Genomic DNA, 21,857 nt, shown 5'->3' on the forward strand with positions numbered 1-21,857 from the left:
CGATATTATTTATTATAGTAAAATTTGTTTTCCACATCCATTTTTCAGTAAGAAATCCGGTTAATTTGTAAGCCACACTAGCAAATTTATATTTGTTTTTATTTTGTTATTTAAGTACATTTTATTGTTTCCATGCACTTTCGATGTGAAATGTTTAAATGAAAATGAAAGAGAAGAGGATTTGACTTTGGGATACAGGTTCATATTTGTCAAGTACATTTTTAAATTATCTAACTTAGTGGAACACTCCGCAGAACGATAACCAGAATATATTTTTAAACCTCATTATTTTATGCACAAAAAGAGAATTAAATAGATTTTGTTAAATACAGCTCAGTTAAGTTAAAAATAATTTTCTTAAAATTTTGTTTCATCTAGATTATTTTCTAAGTTTAGTTTAGGTTCAGTTTTAGATTCATCCAAAAAATATTAATTAAAATTTATTAAAAATGCACTACTACAAAAACATTAATACGTAAAACCAACTGAAATGTAAATATTTAATAGAAGAATCAAGCATAAACTATAATCACTTATTACAGGACTACATTTAAAATAAATCCATTGAATCTGAGGAACTAAAATTGTATAATTGTATATATTAAAATTGTATATTGCATTACAAGCTTTAAGTCCTTTAAAGTATTTTTATTATTTACTATGTAATTTTTAACTTTAGATCTCTCTACTTATGTTTTCTTTATAGATATTGAATTTAATTTTGTATTCTCTTTACTAAAATTAAAATGTCAAATAAAAGGTTCTTAAATGACAATAGAATATAAATCTTTTAACTATTACTGAATTGTATGAGCAGCATATAAATATGAAATGATATTATTTCATAATGTTACTTTGGTAAATTAAAAATGACGTAAGAAATTTACTGTGTCGTAAAATAACGCTTGCATCAATAAAAGGGATCAAACATGCGTGGACACGTTGCATGGAGGGAAAAACATTAATTAAAGCTATTATTTAAATGCAATCCAATTTCGTGATTTATGTGATTTAACTGTGAATTTTTTTTTTTTTTTTGGATCTGAAGACTTAGTACATATTAAGTAGTCTTGTTTGTTAAACACTAATAAACATTGTGTTGAAATAGTGAAAGCTTGTATTAAATAGCAATAACCGCAATATATAAGTGTTTTTTTTACAAAAATGTTCGTCTGCAATAATATTTCTGCAGATATATAGAAACATATAAAATATATAAAAGTATATTTAAAAAAATAATCATATTTAAACCACTTGGAGTAAATTAATAGACTTGGTTTTTTAGGTAATTTTTTTTGTTACACTGCGGTATTCCTGAAATCTTTTTCGAAAACATAATAATTAATATAAATACATCTTTATACAACTTCATTTATCAGCAATTATAAAACTTTACAATATGTTAGCAATAAGTTCTAACAATTGTAAATTGTCAGAATGCTGTATCAATAATTCTGACTACACGTCGTCAGCTCACACACGGTTGAAAAATTGCGGATAGTCGAGCAGATAGTACTTTAAAAATATTTCCTTTTTACAGAAATGTTGATGCAAAGCGGGAGATCGGTTTATCACTTCCTATATCTCATAACTGCAATGCGATAGCAGACCGCAGTTGTTGGTGACATCTTTGTGTTTTTTCGTCATAAAGCATCTGGTAGCCTGCCATGCATTGTACTTTTTCTGTTCGTTTTTTGTTTGTATAAATTGTACTAAAAGATATATATTCGTTGTTTGTATAAAATCAGTATTAACTTGAAAATTATTAACGGATCTATTGTTAACTAAAACGAACACTATATAAAGAAATATAAATTTTACTTTAACGTTATGCAGTGAAGTAAGATGGGACCTGCACTTGACCTACTTCTAGTGTTCTCACTATCTTTTATACAATTTTCCTGGGCTTTTAATTAATTATTTCTGAGAAATATATACTAAGTATGAAAGTTATTTTTATTTTCTTAATATAAGTAACTGTCTTACACAGTAACGATACGGCGGTACAATTGTTTTGAGGCTAATTAGTGAATGAACTCAAATTCAAATACGGTTTATATACACCCTCCACATAAACTAGTTCGATATCCCCAGCTGAAGGTTTCCTCGTTATACAGGAAAAAATAATTGAAAATAATCGATACGAAACATAACATAAGAATAACACTACAACCTCATTCTCATTTTCATATCTCCCGCATGTACGAAAAAGACGATTAGTAATAAAAATGATTATAACCTAAACCACAAAACTTATCTTATTTTAAGTAATATCTTTTAATTTCCTTTAATGTTCAGTGAAGCAGTTTCTAAGACTTCGTTTAGAGCTCTTGAACTATAATTGAAACAATCAACATGTAATTGACTTTATTGGACTAGAAGTTACTTTTGGTTTCGGAAGCTTTACTTTTTTGTTTACAAAAAAATTGTTTTACATCAATTGAAAAAATGATTTTTCGTTCTTATCGAGCAAAAGACTTTTTTTTGTTCCGTTCTTTTACGTTTCGCAGTCGGAATTTTGAAAACTTATTTCCTCTTATTTTAAATTGTACACAGGTAATATAACCTTGTTACACTTTTACTGTAACTATTTTTCGCTGTTTTCAGTTTACTAGTTTCAAAGACTTTTTTTATCGAATTTCGACTTTAAACGCAAAGAAACATTTTCAGTAAAAATTCTATTCTACATTGATTCCAAGCAAGCATTTAAAAAACTCTATATATCACTTTTGTACTCAATTTGAGGTAATGTCTGTTGAACTATGAAATAGTTATTGCTCTATTAAGAACATAATAAAATATGTTTCACTATATATTATGTATTTATTATGATAATGAGTATTTTCTATTACTAAGGATAAAAGAGTTTTAAATTAATGAAGACTGAATAAAAGTTGAAAATTTTAATGAACTACGGAAAATGGTTTAAAATTATGTTAACAAAACTTTGTTCAAATTAGTTTAAACAAAGGTTAGTATCACGTGCAGTTGTTTTAAGTGTTTATATTTCATGAACATATGAACTATATATATGAATGTATAATATATATGTAATATTTATATAATATATATGAATTTAATCCAATAATAATAAGTAAACATACTTATATCGTTTCATAACGTATACGATAAAATATTAGTTTAAAGACTGACACTTCAAGCAGAAAATTAATTGACCCTAAAAATCGCATTAAAAGTTATCAACCTTGGTATCTTATAATTCAAAAACATATATAGGCTAAAGCACCCACCGCTTTCAGGAAATATAAAGGATAAAAAAATAATCATTTTCTTTATCTACTATCATTACTTACCCTCTTCGTTAATTTTAATATCAATTTTTTCCAAGTCCTCAATTTCATCATCGAAATCTGTTTGAACTGTGACATCACGGGTATACTGTTGCAGAGCGATAACATCAAAGGGCGCTCGTTCGTCCAGCGATGTTTGTTCAATCCCAGGTACCTGTTCACCTGGATATTGTACACCCGATGTCCTACATCTTGCGTCAGTATCCAGTCTTGCTCTTTTGCAAGCAGTACACCCGCAGAGTGATCCACGAACTCGCAGCAACCACACTAACCCGAAAAGCGCCATCCACCTGCTCATGCTGTGCATACCACCATCACATTTCACTAACACTTTGCTAATATTTAGCCTAACAATCAATTGTTTTTCATTGCAGTTTATAGTTTGTAACAAACGTGAATTTAAAGTTTATGTAAGACAGTCATTGATATCTCAGTTTTTCATATTAAAACTATTATACAATAAATGTATGCAGAGGATGACAAGATACCTCCAGGTTAAATCTAAAGAGTAAAAAGAATTAAAAAAAAATCCAAACAAATAAAATAATAATTAGGTGTTAGTCATATTAATTTTATGATAATTTAAGTACACACCAAATTTCCCAAATTATCCACAACTAACGTATTATTTTCTCGTGTTTCCTTGCATCATGAAACTTTGATAGCATCATGTTACATAACTAGCTAACGTAAAAATAAGAGCTGCAAATAAAGAATTTCTTCAAAATTTATTACATTGTTTATAAATTACAATATTCAGAATTAAATACAACTTCCAAAGTATAACAAATTCCAAATTGTATGAATGCTGCAAATGATTGAGAAAAGTTAAATCAAACTTACTCTATCTATAAGAGTTTATATAAATCTGTAATCAATATTCCTGAAACAAAGTTTCGCCTTAGCTAAAGAAAGATTTAACGACACTGTAGTCGCTACAAATTGATTAAAATATATTCCATGCACTGAAAGTCTTATTTTAATATCAGAAAATTTACTAGAGATAAAATATAACTATCTTTCTATTTTACATTTAATAGAAATGCAAATCGCTAGCTGACTGATGATTTCCCTAGATTGCTAAGGGCCGCCATCCATTCCATAGCTCAAGCTCAATCTGACCTATGGAAAAAGCCTCATAATCTATCCTCATAAATATAAATATTACTTCGCCACACTGGAAATAACTACTCAAGAGAGCCATCTAAAGAGCCATTCTTAACAATATTATTTTTGTACAAACAGTGTTATAAGGTTTTGTACAGGCATTTTAGATTTTTAGAATGATTTAAAAAATTTAAATGGATGACGGCTAAATTCTCAAAGGCTTACTTTTTTCTATTTGCTATAGTTTAGCGTAAACCAGTCACATCCTATCCTTTTTATTGCACGGCTTTTTTCTATTCTAAACGGCTAACGAAGTTAATGACTATAGCACCAAAATAATATATATATTTTTTAAGTCGCGTGTTAACAAAACATCGGGAAAGGCTCCTATATTTGCTATCTTTAATTTTTTTTCAGTTAACATCTTTTTTGGAATAAATTATATCAGCCACATTCCACTAACACGTGGTGAAAGTAGACCCTCCCAAGTCGTACTATTCAATCTTGTATCATCGAATTTTAGGTCTGGAGTTGTCACATGTCACATCAATACAAGTAAATGTCAGTAAAAGACTGTTTTTTCTTTAAGCCTTTTTAAAATGTCAACCATATATATTATCACCTGTGTTGTAGTATACAGGACTTGTCGTTTCGGGTTACTTGGTAAAATTAAATCATGTAAGCAAATGATTATTTGTAATTAAAAAAAAAAATATTATGATCTAACGACTAAAATAATTAAGTATCGTATCTTCAAACGTGCAAAGGACGTTGTCATTGATTAAAGCTTTTGTATGAAAATCAAAAGAAGAATAATTTTAATTTTAATTTATTTAAACATCACTTACTGAATCATATGAAAATAATATTTTGTTTTGAATGATAGCGTCATGTTTCATTAAACAAATGTCAAATAATAGAAATATAATTTTAGCTATCACCTAAACTGTAATTATTTTTTTTTTGTTTTTATTTTATATTTTTACCGATTCATCACATTCATTGAAGAAAATGGATGTTTTAAGTATAGAAGTCTCAAAAATTGTATGGTCTTGTATACATAAAACAAGCCCATTACATATTGGATTAAAACAGCTAAATTCAAAAAAAATTTTAAGCTTATACAATAACTATTATTACACATATATTGATAGTTAATCAGATTTCTGATCTACTTATTCATCTATGCATGTAATAAAATGCCCACCGAGAAACTTTCCGAAAACAAAATAAATCAAATATCACTAGAAGAAGTGGTATAATGATTATTTTACTGATTAGTAAAACACTCTTTAAATGACAAAAAATAATAATCTTTTATAAGAAATATTTGCTGTTGAAAACACACAAAGATATTTATGCGATATATCTATTTTACATGTGATTTAGAAATCAAACCAGTGTACCAAATCATGTAGAAAAAACAACATTTTCTACATAAAGCTTTAACATTCCAAAGAGTGAATATTTATAAGAGCCACATGACCCAATGTAAAAGACAACGAGGTCCCTAAATCGCAATAAAATTTTACGATTGTTGTTTATCGTCTCGTCTCTCGTCTCGTATTCCGACTTTTATCAAATTAGGTATACGCGGAATCTATTTTTAAAATAATTAACAAGATGAGTTGTCTTTAAGTATAAATAATTTGTAATCCAGCAGTATTTAATTCATTAAACTTTAAATAACTTTTAATATATTTTAATTTTAAAATTAAATATATTTTATTACACAACTTCACGATAGATACACTTTATACGATCTGTTTCAGACGTAATGTTAACCGTCGCGATTCATTTTATTCCGACGTATAGTTCGTCGCTCGCGGGATCTCCCTTGAAACTGAATTTTCTGATAGGAGAGAATGGTTTACGCATGCGGATTGCTATGCTTTAAATCCAGATGAGAACGGATGTTTCATAATTAAGTACAGTTGCACATTGAAAGGGTACGGGAATCTGTATAACATCTGACAATATAAGGCATATTTAACTGAATTAAAGTTAGTAGCAAATACTAAGTATTGTCAAACAGGAGGAACTATTTAAGTAATATTAATTGATGTCGTTGCACTTTCATTATTTAAACCAGACTTAAAATTATCTTTGAAGAAATTGGGTTTTGGATAAATCGGTTCTAAAGATGACCATAATGTTGGTTTCACATTTATCGTTGAGAGCACATGGCCCTATAGAGTGATTGTTCATCCAGCCTCAGCATATTATCGCACTCCCAGAACCTATTAAATATAACGTTACTGTTTTATATTCAATGAAATTTACTTTATTGATATAAAATAATTTTTCATCTGTACTATTTCAGCGTTTTATGTATAAAAATATATGTAATATTGAAATAACGGCCGTCTGGCGTATCAATTTGAATGTTGCAATTGATTTTATAAGGCATATATTTTTTTTTATTACATGAAATTCTCTTAAAGTAATTTTAAACTACGTAATAAATATGCATAATTATTGATGCATATATATTTACTTTTATATATTGAAACGCCAAGGTTATGTAAAGGTTAAATAAGATCAAATATATCTCGGATCAGCAAGACACTCAGTAGTTATTCTATATCTATATATAAGAATATATTCACTAACGGATACAAAAGAGGACGACCAAAAACATAGATGATACTGTCTTTCATATACTGTACTATTATTATTGATCTGTCCAACAAAGTCACCTTAGCCAAAACCTTGATAATGAAATGTTTATTACCCCTTATATTCATACCACTTTTAATTTTAAGGAAATAAAGTTGGGTTATGAAATCTGATTAGATAGGGCTGGTATAATTAAGGAAAAGTTGAAAACAATTTCATTTACTTAAGAAAATTAGAAAAAAATCATAAGAATGGCAATAATATGTTTCCCTAATCAGCCCTTTGGCGATCGTTAGTACTGAATGTTAATTTTATAAGATTAAACTCGGCATTCTCGTTTCACGGTGACCAAATCTAGCTGTGGCCTACAGAACTGTCTGGCTCGACTGCAAGTCTCTTGTAGCAGATAAAAAAGATATTTTGGCTGCGTCTCGTTGAATAAGCAGAGATGATGAAATAATTTAGAATAGTTTATTAACCGGCTGCAAAGGGTTATAAATTTGTAAGGGAATGGGACTCGCTTTTTTTTTCTTAATACTAATTGACGTTAGTCGTTAGAAGACAAAATAAGTGAAGTATAAACTTAGATCACACTCATAAGTCGATATATAAGTTTATCACCACTAAGTCATTTTTTATAGATGGCTTGGAGAAGTCTCTAGCAAATTATAAAAGGGATTTCAATTGCGTAATATTTTTGTGAAATTGTGAAATTATTTCAATTTTAACCATCTGATTTCACAACTAGAAAAAAAGGTATGTCACAAAAAAAATCTCATACTATTTAACATTTTTTTTTAATTAAAAAAAAACTATTATAAACAAACAATCATAGTTCATAGATTTTTTGTAAATAATTTCGGCTTAATCGCAAATGAGTGACGATAATGATTAGAATAAATCGTTGTAAGTAAATAAAAAGTATATAAAATATACTCTTTAAAGAGTTATATATTTCGGATAATAAACATATAAAAATTAATTAAAATATTCACTTCATGTAATAACTACAAAAATTTATTTATAAAATTGAGATCATTGGAATTAATTTATGCAAAAATAATTACCCTCTTAATTATCTACATGTTTTATTGGTTTAAAATTAATTAATTAATGTGTGTACGGATAAAAGATATTTAGCAGAAGGTTTTACTAGTGATAATAATGAAAACATTTAAACGCTTCTCTCAATGGCTCTTTTCTTAGATAGCGTAATATTTGAAAGTGGTTTCTGAATCTGCTTTATGTTATAGGCGCTAATGATGCCATATTGTTCGTTCTTGAAATTAATTTTGATTCCATTGTTTAATTTTAAAAAGTATTCTATTTAATTTTTGAGATTATAATTTTGTTTTGTGTCTGGTTTTCAACTGCAACACGACTGGTGTTTTGCCCAGTGAAAAATGTAATTGTTTAGTCAGTGTCATGATTTTATTTCAAATATTTCATTCTGATGCGAATACAACACATTTTTATTAAAATGTATCTTTAATAAATTCTTTTCGTAACTGCATGACGTATTGCTTAAACAATTTTCTCGATAAATTTATATTTTTTATCTGCCTTAGATTACAAAATTTCATGGGTATTTTTAAATAAAATACTTTTAAGTAATTAAAAATATCATAATATCAATATAATGATTTGTTAAAAATCAATATAATGATTTGTTAATACTAAGTAAATAAAAATTATTTAAGTTTTTTCTTTATTATCGTTTCTTTATTTCAAGTTATTAAATTTAACATTGCTATTATATTGAACTTCCCTAAGAATGGTTTATTGTCAGCAAAGGACTATTATCTCGTTTTAGTATAAACAAAGTTAAGGCGCTTGATATTTAAATAACTATGTAATTGATGTTGGCTCGGACTCCATAAATATCAGTTGAAATGCTAGCTCGAAGATCTGCTGCCTGACAAGTGTATTTCCTTAAGAAGAATAATGTTTTAACCCGATACAAATCTGCAACTCAACACTAAGAGAATTCTTTTTTTTGTTTTTCCAAGTATTTCGAGCCGATAAATAATCTAAACCGCCTCTTCTTTGTTTTACGGAAAATAGACAAAAGCGTTTTTGATGACGCTCAGAAAAATATTTTCTTTATATTTCATTGTATGTTATAGTCAACTAAAATAAAAAAAATATTACGTACCTACCATCTCTACATATTTTTCACTAAAATTAATATAAAATATTAATCATCATCATCAGCCTATAGGAGCCCACTGCTAAGCAAAGGCCTCTTCTCGCATGGAGAAGGTTAGAGCATTAATCACCAATCTTGCTCAAGTCGGGTTGGCGATTTCAATCTTATAATTTGAAATTATAAGACTAGGTTTCCTCATGATGTTTTCCTTCACCGTCTGTCTAAATATTCTTAGAAAGTATATATGATTAGGAAAATATCACATTTGTACTTGCCCGGTTTCAAACCCTCACGTATAAGAGGCGGGCCTGTAACCTCCAGGACAGCACGACTTTCTTTAAATGTTAATATTGAATCTTGATTGGATAAATCGTTAGATCATTATATCGCAGTTTAACTGCCACTGCAAATTTACAATATTCCCTGCATAGCTGCTGTTCAGATTTAAATATATCTGCTATTTTTTTCATGATTTAAAATGTTATGATACGATGTTTAACATTTTTTAAATTATTTTTAATAATATCTATGAAAGTGCTCTATTTTAAATTATTGGTTTAATTAATTGAAGAAGCAATACCTTCTATTCCTGATAATGTAATAAAAATGAAATATTTTATACTAATTATATAATTATGAGTGTAGTGTAACAGTAATTTGCGGTTTAAAAGTATTTATATCTCTACTTATTTGTTAATAAAATTTAAACTGTGTGATGTAAATGAACCCTAGAATTATTCGATCACTGAATATAAAAAAACGAATATAAAAATCAAGCAAAACTAACAAAAAAAAAAATAAAACAAAAGAAAAAAAGATAAGTTACATTTCATACTTAGATTATTGTTTAGTCAGAGATTTTAGCATTTAATCAAACATGAACGTGAACGCGGTCGCGGCCATAAAGTGTTAAAATAATATCAAACAGACAAATGGAATTCAGAAATTAAATGCCATGTTAATCTTGTACAAAACGATATTTATGATTAATAATCACAGCAATAACATTAATCTGTCCAAATTGCTTTTAATTAATTATGTTGTCCTATTTTTATGGCAATGATAAGTTTCATACCGTTTGTGCATTAAAATAACATAAAAATTTTACTGGAATTATGGCTACGATTTATACAAAATAATTGACATTACGAAATCAAAATTAATTAAAAAGTTATATATTTATTTATTTTTTCTTTCGTCGCCTATGTTCACTTATAGGCTCTTAAATAATTATCATAAACACTTATCTCCTTGAAAATTATTAAGATAATTTTGTCATTTTTCATGTTCAATACATTTTTTAACGATTTTAATTCATAATATATACTTGAAGGTAGCAAAAGTAACCTTTTATATTATAAGGATTTTATTCATTTTATAATCTATACATCATTATGTGAAGCCATATTATTATTTCTTGCTAGACTATTATAGTGAATGCCGAAAAACTACAAAAGTTAGTAAATAAGATCACTGGCTTTGTATAAACAGTTGAGGCATGCATATGAAAGGTTTACAAAAAGATCGACAATAGAAAGAGTTCAAATAAATCATTACCTTTACGCCCAACGTTGATTTATTCACATTTCATGTTGGGGTGAGTCACAAACACCCGCCCCTTAGTTCCTCTTTATTTATTATACCTTAATATTATTCACCTGGTTTAAGTGACCGAGCGATCTTAACCGGAAATATAATAAAACCACGGAGTTTTTAAGGAGCCAAGCATCCATGATTTTTGTATTTTATCTGCAATTATTGCTCATACTGCATCTCTATTGACGTTTCATTTTCTATCTAAAAACATGTATTTTATTATTACCACAATATTATAGCGAATATTATCACGCAATGGTCACATTTTTCAAAGCATTAATGAAAAGCAAATATGATTGTGATATACTATCACAAGTTATGTCTTTAAGTGTCATATTGCGTCATTTATTAAAGAAAGGAAGTAGGTCTACGATTGTAATTAACTGTACAAAATGCAATGTAATTTCAAGCACTGATATGTCAAGGTTGCCAATGAACTCAAATATTGACATTGAATCGATAAATAAAAATCTAAAATAAATTGATGAATTTTTTAATTAATCAATAACAAATTCAATTACAAATTAAAAATATATACATATATAAAAGATAAAGAAAGGACTTACTTATATACATGTATTAAACTTCCTACAGTGAAACTTCCTTAAGACTGAAAGAAATGTGGAAAGTGTGGAAATGCTTCAGATATATTTTGGAATATTCCTAAAAAGTTTTAATTGACAAAAAAGATTTATATGATTTATTGCACAAATATACATGTGAAACCTGAAATACTATTCAAGTGTAAGTAAATACACTATCATCTGTATTAAGCGTAGGTACTTGTTTTTACTTATCATATAAATAATTATTATATTGCCTATTACGATAAACCAAAGATACAAGGTTAATGGTAGAAAAACACAATGCTAAGTAAGATTACTCAAAACTTTTTTATTGCCGGATATTGAATATATATTACTTCCGGATCCCAAAAGCAGCCCTAAAGTCGTAAAACATTTTTTATCTCATAACTTTAAACTTACTATTTTAATCTTTATACTTTCTTTATGGAAAAAACTTACAGGTCAATACAAAAAGTATTTTCATTTCAGTCTCAATTGCTCTACGTGTAAATATAAATGTTCATAATTCGTAAAAGAATTGTTTTTAGCGCATCACTTTGTACATTTTTTCTTATTATTATTTTTTTACATTTCAAGATTAATTCTTGTTTTTTAAGAGTGACCGTAAAAAAAGGTTAAACATTTTTATACAAGCGAAAAGCATAGTAATAAAAATGAATGTATAAGTATCGTTGCCAGCAATACCCAAAAAGGTTTCATGTTATAACTCTTAATAGTTTTAATATCCATTTTATCAAGTTCCAAGTAAAGAATAACTTATTTGATTTCCTGCTTCTATACTGTGGTAATCAATTGGTTAAGGAATAGTTACATTGACAGTCTATTCCGCAATAAATAACATAAATCGTGCGGATTAAACATATACAAAAATTTACTAATTCTAAATAGGAAGTACAGAGTTCATATATCAAGTCGTACTTAGGAAGTCGATGCTAAACATATCCGATATATTACAATGGGAAACCCTAAGTAGAAGGTTGTTCCGTGGTGAAGGCTTGTGATTAAGTTGTCTTAATAACAATTAACCTGATCTTATTTTAGTAAGCAAAATGCAGAGCAAGAGTAGAGTCACCCATAGTGCTGCCATGTTCGCGCTGTTTAGGTTAATAAAATTCTTAATTTTTTTTTTTGTGTGCTAATATGATATCGTGCTTAAAAGTTTTGTGTGTGATATTTGTGTTTATTTACTTGTGATTTATTTTTTTTTTATTTTTTTTTTCTGATAAGATTGTAATCTCTGTTTACACGTACATATAATGCATTGTTATCTTAATTTTAATAATAATCAATTGCTGTAATTATACAATTACTATAATCGAGGTACATATTTGTTTAGCTGCATCTAATTGTATTGTATAATCCATGATAACGCTTAGATATACTGAAAACGAATTATGATAATTAATTTATTTAGGATGACCTAGATAACAAATAATGAACTGTGCCTATACAATTAAGTTTGTCTTCATTTATAGATAATCTCTTTGTTTTTTTGCCAGTTTTTAATATTTGGTAATGTTTTGTTTACATTTTTAAGCCTGATGTTATTAACAAATGGAGTAAACGCGCTTATAAGCAGTAATGGGTTGAGCAACTATTCGTTTCCAGACAATTTTATTTTTGGAGTAGCGACGGCTGCATTTCAAATAGAAGGAGGTTGGAATGAGGGTGGTGAGTATTTTATATTTAAGATTTATACGAAATTTAACTATCTGAATGATCTGAATGAATTATTTATTCCTACTGTTGAATTTTAAACTTCATTTGATTCGTCGTTAATATTAATTAATGTAACAAATAATGAATTTGCATTAGTTGTAAAACGACTAAAAAGCATCTGAAATGATATAACTCTATATTAAACTAGCTTCATTTTATATGTTTATCTCTCGTAATCGTATATCCGTGTAATTCTGCCTTTCATTGAAACACTAACCCCATTAACTATTTTGATAAAGTTAATACATAAACAATTAATTCATAATTATTTTATAGGAACGTAGAATTTGTGGTTTTGTTTCATATGTAAAAACAATAAAAGCAATCGTCTGTTATGTTTAACAGATTGCCGTAATTAAGAATTTAATGGCAACTATAATTATCAATAGATTTTTATTCTAGAAATATTTTACTAGGAATTATTGTATTTGAGGAAGGAAAATATATAATATATTAATTATCATTCATACAATGAAATTATTACACGTGGATACAAACCTGTATTAAGAATTTCGTTTATTTTTTTCTTCGATTGTATATACGAGTTTTAATATATAATTAGCCCTGGGGCTTAGTTGCGTAATATTTTTATAAAACAATAAGCATGCAAATATAATGCTGTTATCAATTTAAAATTCGTCCATTAGAAATCTTTTAATTATAAAACTCAAAAGTGCAAGTTGAGACATAGGAAGAAAAAATTAAATATACCATATATGATTTATTTATTAAAAAAAGATGTACACATAATAAATGTAATTTGATTTGATTGCGACAAAAGTTTAAAATATTAAATACTGTATTTTCTCGGCAAGGTTAAAAAACAGAAATGGCATGATTAACAATAAAAAGTAGATATATTATAGTCATATCAACGTGGACTTGTTTATTTTTTAACAACTATTAATAAAAAAAATTAAATTAGTTCCTGCATATAACAAGTTCAAACTAAATGTCAAAAACTAGCAAGACAAAAGTTTACGCGTTAACTACTTGGATGTGGCTAAGTTCGAGGTCGTTTGGGTATAACTATGCCACAAGAAAGCAAAATTTAATACCAAGGAATTTCCACTGTTAAAACATCACGAGTAATATCCTTCTTACAAAACTTTGAGATTTTTTTACAAGTATGCAAACTATATAATGTTTCGTATAAGTATTATAAAATAAACTTTTTTATATATGTTATCGTTTTAGGTAAAGGTGAAAGCATGTGGGATACATATTTACACAAACACCCTAAATTCACGGTGGACCAATCGAACGGAGACGTGGCCGCCGATTCATATCACAAATACAAACAAGATTTAATAATGATCAAGTCAATCGAAGTAAAATATTACCGACTTTCAATATCATGGCCAAGGTAACAAATAAGTGTACGATATAAAACGCTTCAATTATGTACTGGAATTTTGTTCTCTTATACTAACACATAAAAAATGTAGATTCTCTAGCTCAAACGTTTTTTTTTTTTGTGTTTTTTTTTAATAACAGTACCCTTTATATTTTTTTTACATTATTCGTGTGACGCATTTGAAATTAAAATTTAGCACTTATATTTTTATTGTCGTTGTTTGACAATCAGTGTCACGTGGCTGAATTTTTTGTTTGAATTAATATTAGAGATATTAGTTTTGAAGTGGACCACAGGTGTTATTTATTACAATTATTCATTTTTTACTCTTGGTGTCTTGTATATTTTAACAAAGTTAATCTTTAATTGAAACTATTGAAATATTTTCAATATCTGTCGTTATTTAAATTGTTGGTTTAACAATTTCTTTTATAAACTTAATAGACTGACTTTTTAAAAACTCAGGTGTTAAAAAATACTTTGATATCTCATGGGCATTAGGTTGGTGAATGTATTTGTAAATCATAAAGGATATTAAATAAAAAATATCAATAACATTATTTCACCGCCTTACATATTTATTGGGTCAATGACCATAAACATCTATGTGAAATAATAACTACAATAGTTCCTGTACACGACTATGTGTGACATTTTATTCGATATTACAAACCATTCTTTCTCAGAAATGTCTTGGAATTTCTTCGCAAATCTTTATTATTCTCACCCATCTGACAGCTAAAGATTTGTAAGAATTAGAACTAGCTTCTCTCAAGAATTGTCTTGAATACTTTTTGGCCGTATTATTTCTTTGTATTACTATCATAAAATCTGTCATAAAGTATTTAATATACCTTAATTTTATAAGTATTAATTCTGTTATTGTAAGTTTATTTTATTCTGTGTTGATCTTGGAGAAAATAGGTTTCGCTAAAAAAGTAATAAAAAGTAGTGACAAATTAGAATAAAGTACCTATAATTTTCCATAAAATATTTAAGGTAAGAAAAATTTCTGACTTAGTGCCTTTATTCAATTTGGTGTCTTAAAAAACACCAAATTCAATTGTAAGATAATATAATTACTTTGTGGCTTAGAACTAATTAAATATTCGATGCAACTATAAAGAAATTTAGAATTTAAGAAGGTTTTTTTTTTCAGTGTGGTTATTGTAAAAAAAACGTAATTGATCATAGCATTATTAAAAATAAATAAATAAATATTTAACTAATCCTGATTTTTAAAGATGTGAAGTGAAAACATGATTCAATAAAATTCTGAATAATCTCCAACAGAATATTACCACATGGAACTGACAACTACATCAGCAAAGATGGAGTTAGATACTATCGAAAGCTTTTCGAAGAACTAATAAAAGCCAATATAACTCCCGTTGTGACACTGTATCATTGGGATATGCCAACAGCTCTAATGGATTTAGGTGGATGGACTAATCCCAAAATGGTGGATTACTTTGAGGACTACGCGAGAGTAGCGTTCACACTGTTCGGAGATATTGTAAAAACGTGGACCACTATGAACGAATTGCATCAACATTGCTTTAACGTAAGTCTGTTATTTTGAATTTAAATTGATCTTCGCATTTTAAACCAAGACATATTTTAAAATTTTGCAATAAATTACTTCTGCTTATAAAATTTTCCGTAAATATGTTATTAAAAGTATCTATAAGTTCCACTATCTACATCTGTTAAAAAAAAGCATATTTAAATTTTATACAAAACTTGGACATTACTTTTAACGATAGGTAATATACATTCTATTACGAGTCTCTTGGAAATTCGTATACATTTTCTTGTATAAAACGCTCTCTCGATAATTTTAATATTTTTATGTTGTATAACTTAGCTTTGCTCCTATGTTTAGATGTATAATGGAATTTTTAATGTTTGATATGGAACTATAATACAATATTTTATTGAAACTAATTTGGTAGTTTTTTGTATAATATACAAACATATGTATTATGCAGATCTAAAAATATTCGTACTATTTATTATTGCCAGGATTACAATACCCATTATGTAGTACAGAGACCTTGTATAAAAATATATTACGTAGTATGGATATGTTTTAATAACTTTTATAGGTCGTCTTGCTATACTATTAAAAAATTGTCGAAATCAAACACATGTATCGCCATTTTATTGACAGGACAATAATAAATTATAAGCACGATGTAAAGAAAGTTTCTTTTTAAATAACAAGAAAGTAAAACAAAAATAACGGGCTAAAATTTCATGAAAAATCTGCAAAATGTTTCTTAAATTACTTGGTGGTTAAATATACGAAAACTATCATTTATAAAGATTTAACATTTTAAAGATAGCTGCTTTTGAGTCTCGGATTCTACTTTAATTCTTCAAAATCTTTCCTCTGATTACCAATGTAAATGTGAAATTCATTTAAATTATTTCTTTTGAAATGTATAAACTGCTCAACTGCCCGTTTTGAAAATTGGATTATGTATTTATATTATAAAAGGATGAATGATAAATACCGTCCCTAAATACAAGAAAATATTTTATAATTACTTCAGTACACGGGTAGTTGTAGTTCTTGAATAACATACGAATATCTACCTTAATATTAAAAAATCTTTTGTTTTTTTTTTTGTATTAATAACACCGTTTTTTTATAACAGGGCTATGGCGGTAATTTTTTCGTCCCTGCCCTAAAATCACATGGTGTTGGTGCATATTTATGTTCACATTACATGCTGTTGGCGCACGCACGAGCTTATCGGTTGTATGACAAGCAATTTAGACCACATCAGAAAGGTAATGGAATGTCATACAAGTGCATATAAATGTACAATCACGAAACTTTGATATTTAAATATATTAAAAATTATTAAATAACTATATAATTTCTCTGTGCACTTATACGTCATAAATGTAGTAAAAAAATAATCTAGTAAATCAGAATCACTTTATATTTTAAAGGACTGAGATTTAATAATATCTCATTTATTTACACAAAAGCCTTCGCAAACAATGGACTCTTAGCAACTGTTCGCTTTTAAAATTGCAGATAAAGAAATCAGAATATAAATAACATTAAAAATAAAAAAAAAACAAGCGCGTTTAAATATTTTAAATTTTTGAGTGAAACCATTCATCTTGCTTTAAACTATTCATTCCAATTTTTATTGTAAATTCTTCTGCTTTAAAGCAACTTATCACTTTAAAAAATATGAATTGTGAAAAAGGTTTTATACGGTTAAAATTCAAATGAAACTGAAGCAAGATTTTTTGCAATAGTAAACTTTGCTCGACCTAACATAGGAATTTGATTTGTTTCAGGAAAAGTTGGTATAACTTTAGACGCATTTTGGGCTGAACCTAAAGATTATAATAAAGAGGAAGATCATGAAGCAGCAGAACGGTATCTTCAGATGCATGTGCGTTATGATTAATAATTATTCACTGAAAAACATAATTAACATAAACACAACGTTTCAATTTCAATTTCAAACATTTCCTCTATTTGTTTCTCGGTCGTACCAAGGCTCAGTCTCTTATTCATTACTTCATAAGCTTACAACAGAACATGTTGAAAGTCACATCTCTATATCAGATTTCAGATTCAAGTTTAAAAGATATTTAGATTGATAAATCATAAAATTGAGAACTTTAATTTCGTAATAAATCATTTTAGAATATATATATATATGTAAAATATCAACGTCGTTTACATTTTGCTGTTTTTTTTTTTGTAATATTTTGTTTGTATATTCATTGTTCTGTAATAATAGTGTATAATTTCCTATCGCAGGTGGGTTTATTCGCTCATCCAATTTATTCAGACGAAGGAGACTATCCTCTTCTCGTTCGAAACAGGATTGATGATATGAGCCGCAATCAAGGTTTTGCCAGATCTCGATTACCATTTTTTACCCCTGAAGAAGTACGTATCCATAAAAACGGACATTTAGTTATTTCTTTAAGTATTTGTCCAAACATAATACAGAGTAATGAGAATGATTTCATACTAATTATAAATACAAATAAACATATTGATTTTTAGGTGGCCATGGTTCGAGGTAGTTCAGATTTCTTTGGCATCAATCACTACACCACATACTTAATGTCAAACTCATCTATGGAACCTGAATGGGTTATTCCCTCTGTGGACCATGACACGGGAGTAAAAATTGAACAGAGCAAAGAATGGCCTATACCAGGCGCCGAATGGCTCTCAGTAAGTAATAAAGCTAAGTCCATAATTAATACGTACTTAAGTAATATCGGTGCTAGTATGTGCTACATGTGGTGTGTGTGTGGTGTGGTGTGCTAAGTCGTGGTGGCCTGGAGGTTAAAGGACCGCCTCTCATGCGTGAGGGCGCGGGTTCGAAACCTGGCAAGTACCAATGTGATTTTTCACAGTCATATGTACTTTCTAATAGTATTTAGACACCAATGACGAACGGTGAAGGAAAACATCGTGAGGAAACCTGGACTTATAATTTCAAATTATAAGTTTGAAATCGCCAACCCGTCTTGAGCAAGCGTGGCGATTAATGCTCAGACCTTCTCCATGCGAGAAGAGGCTTATGCTCAGCAGTGGGCTTCCGATAGGCTGATGATGATGATGATGTGCTACATTAGCTACTAGCATTACTTGATTTTTGTAATATAGGACACAATGAAATTCAGCCAGTTTTTTATGATACAGTTGGAAAAAACTACAGAAAACGTACATGCATGTACATGTCATCAGTAATTAAAATTAACCATAATTATCCTTGTTGATGTTGTCTTTTGTCTGACATTTCGAAGACATCTAAAATTCCGTTTTGCGACTTAAAAGAACTCAATTTAAAACTGTTCTATCTCATCCTTATATTATCGTATTCATGCTATTAAAATCAAATTAATTTATATTATTGAATGAAATACAAAAATAATGTAGCTATGTGTATTTCTAGCTAACATCGTTTCATATATTTTAATAATAAAATAGTCATTGAAAATAATTTTATTCATCAGAGATTAGCATTCTAAAATTATTTTATCATTGAAACAATTACCGCCAAAGGGCGTAACTAACATTTTATAAGTATCCGCATACCGAAGCTAGTATTTTTTTTACAAAATAAAATTCAAATCAACCAACGTCAATATGAATTATTAAAGACATTTGTAAGATATTTATTTTCTGAGTAAATTATACATTTTTGTAAATCATTTAAAATATTGTATCCATTGTGTCCCGGAACGATTGAATTCGTAAATACAATGAAATTTCATGTAAATCTAAATATTATAATAAATTTCTAATCAATTATTTTTGTCGTTCAACGGTTATAACAAAAGATACGTTTAATTACATATCTTTGAACGGTAAAGAATGTGAACAATTTTTTTTTAATTCAGTAGGTTTTATTTTAAAATTATTTCAATTGTATGTATGATGAATTATTATAACAATATTCTTTGATTATCAAAATATACGCGAAACTGTACAATATATAATCCAAATAGAAATTCAAGTTATCAAATTAATCTCGTCTATTTAACAAAAAATACAATAAGATAAAACTGTTAATACTTTCTTAGGATATGTATTATGTTTTTTTTTTACTATAAATAAAATTTAAATAATGAGATCTAAGTCGTCTCGTCTGCCCGTGATCACGGTTGCTGAAAAGTAACCTAAACGTCGGGATTCTGCAGTTTTAAAATAATAAAATCCGCGTAGTATATCCGAAAATATATTAGTCTCATCTAAAAAAAAAAAATATATAATCAATAGTTTTAGTTCGTTTAATGGTTAAAAAGATATTGGCACATGCATTTATAAATTTGAACTCATATTTAAATGATTTTTTTTCTTTATTTGATAATACTTTATGTAACATTGTTAGAAAGATAATTTTGATGACGTTTTTTCTTATAAATATAAAAAAATGACTTTGATTTTTTTTTTATTTAGGTTTATCCCCCCGGATTTCGAAAACTCATTAATTGGATAACCAAGAGTTATGGTAAAAGAGTGCCTATCATTGTAACAGAAAATGGGGTATCGGATTTCGGTGGTAAGAACGATTACTCTCGAGTGTCATATTTTAATAACTATTTGGAACAACTTTTATTGGCGATTCACGAAGACGGTTGTAATGTATCCGGATACTTCGCATGGACTTTAATGGACGATTTTGAATGGAACGATGGATACAAGTAAGAGTTTATTTATGATTATTTTTAATATATATCTTGTTAGAAAAACCTTATGTGTGTTTTCGGGAACTAGAAAATTAACTTCTTTAATAAGCTCTCAAGGAGGAAAGACATTTTTTTGTCAAATTATATTAATTTTTAAACCTTTCATAGTTTAAAACAAGTACCGCGTGTGCTAATCTTACGCTTGATACAAATTAATTTACTTCATCATAGTTATGTTTCGTCATATTTGAATTACTCTTGTTGTGTCTCATCTCGTTAAGGAATCTTTTTAAATAAGTTCCTTTTATTTTATGTCGTTTGCATAAATTAACTCAACTTAATCATTAATTTTGCAATTATTAAAAATATACAATTATATCTTAACAATATTTAAATGAATTCACAACTCGTAACAGTTGTATGATTACCGTGACTCACGATGTTAGTTGAAGTCAAGGTCAAATAACTCACTGTTTCAATGGATTCTTTTTGGTTATTTATTAATCTGTGAGTTTTTAATTCTTATGAATTTTATGTAACGAATATTTTAGGTAATATTCTTTTTACAGGGTAAAATTTGGTCTATTTCACGTGGACTTCAACAGCCCGGGTAAAGAAAGGACTCCAAAATTATCAGCGCTCAACTATGGCGAAATAGTTCGCACGAGGCGAGTCAATTTCAACTACATAAAGATGCCATCGTATAAATATAATACTCTATTGTAACTCCAAAATCATAATATTACACTTTGTTATTATATTTTGTAAATAATGTATAAAAATAGCTGTATAAGTATTTAATTTGTTGTTGAAGTTGTGATCAATTAAATGTAAACTGGCATTCCTCGTTGAATTCTTTTGCGTTTGATTATAATTTAATCATTATTAAACAATAATTTAGGTATATCCCTATCCTAAACCACTATTATAATTTTTGTTTCACACCTTTACTCACGCAAAACTCAAACAAACTAAAAAAAACAGAATGATGAAAAATAATATTGTTATTTTAAAAAATATATTCCTCAAAACGATTATTTTGTCTAATCATCTCGGGTTTTGTTAAATTGGTGAAAAAAACGTAGAATTACCATTCAAAGCAATAAAATTTTTAATTTAATTCAAAATCAAAGAAGTCAAATACCTGACTCATAAAAATAATATAAGGTTTTCCCACATACATAGTTATTATTGCTTGCGATCGATGAGTCGAGGAAGTTTATTAT

General features: G+C 27.8%; 1 protein-coding gene across 1 annotated transcript; it reads left to right on the forward strand.

Moving 5' to 3' along the window:
• The first annotated feature begins 12,394 nt into the window (after positions 1-12,394).
• LOC116767110 (myrosinase 1-like) lies at positions 12,395-21,484 on the forward strand. The gene is made up of 10 exons (XM_032657289.2): positions 12,395-12,471; positions 12,907-13,040; positions 14,286-14,454; positions 15,739-16,009; positions 17,109-17,244; positions 17,770-17,867; positions 18,242-18,373; positions 18,494-18,667; positions 20,402-20,646; positions 21,201-21,484. The coding sequence occupies exons 1-10, from the start codon at positions 12,419-12,421 to the stop codon at positions 21,355-21,357; spliced, it is 1,569 nt and encodes a 522-aa protein (XP_032513180.2). The 5' UTR covers positions 12,395-12,418; the 3' UTR covers positions 21,358-21,484.
• Positions 21,485-21,857: the final 373 nt, after the last annotated feature.

Source organism: Danaus plexippus, chromosome 10 (genome assembly GCF_018135715.1).
Source record: "Danaus plexippus chromosome 10, MEX_DaPlex, whole genome shotgun sequence".
Lineage (NCBI taxonomy): Eukaryota > Metazoa > Arthropoda > Insecta > Lepidoptera > Nymphalidae > Danaus > Danaus plexippus.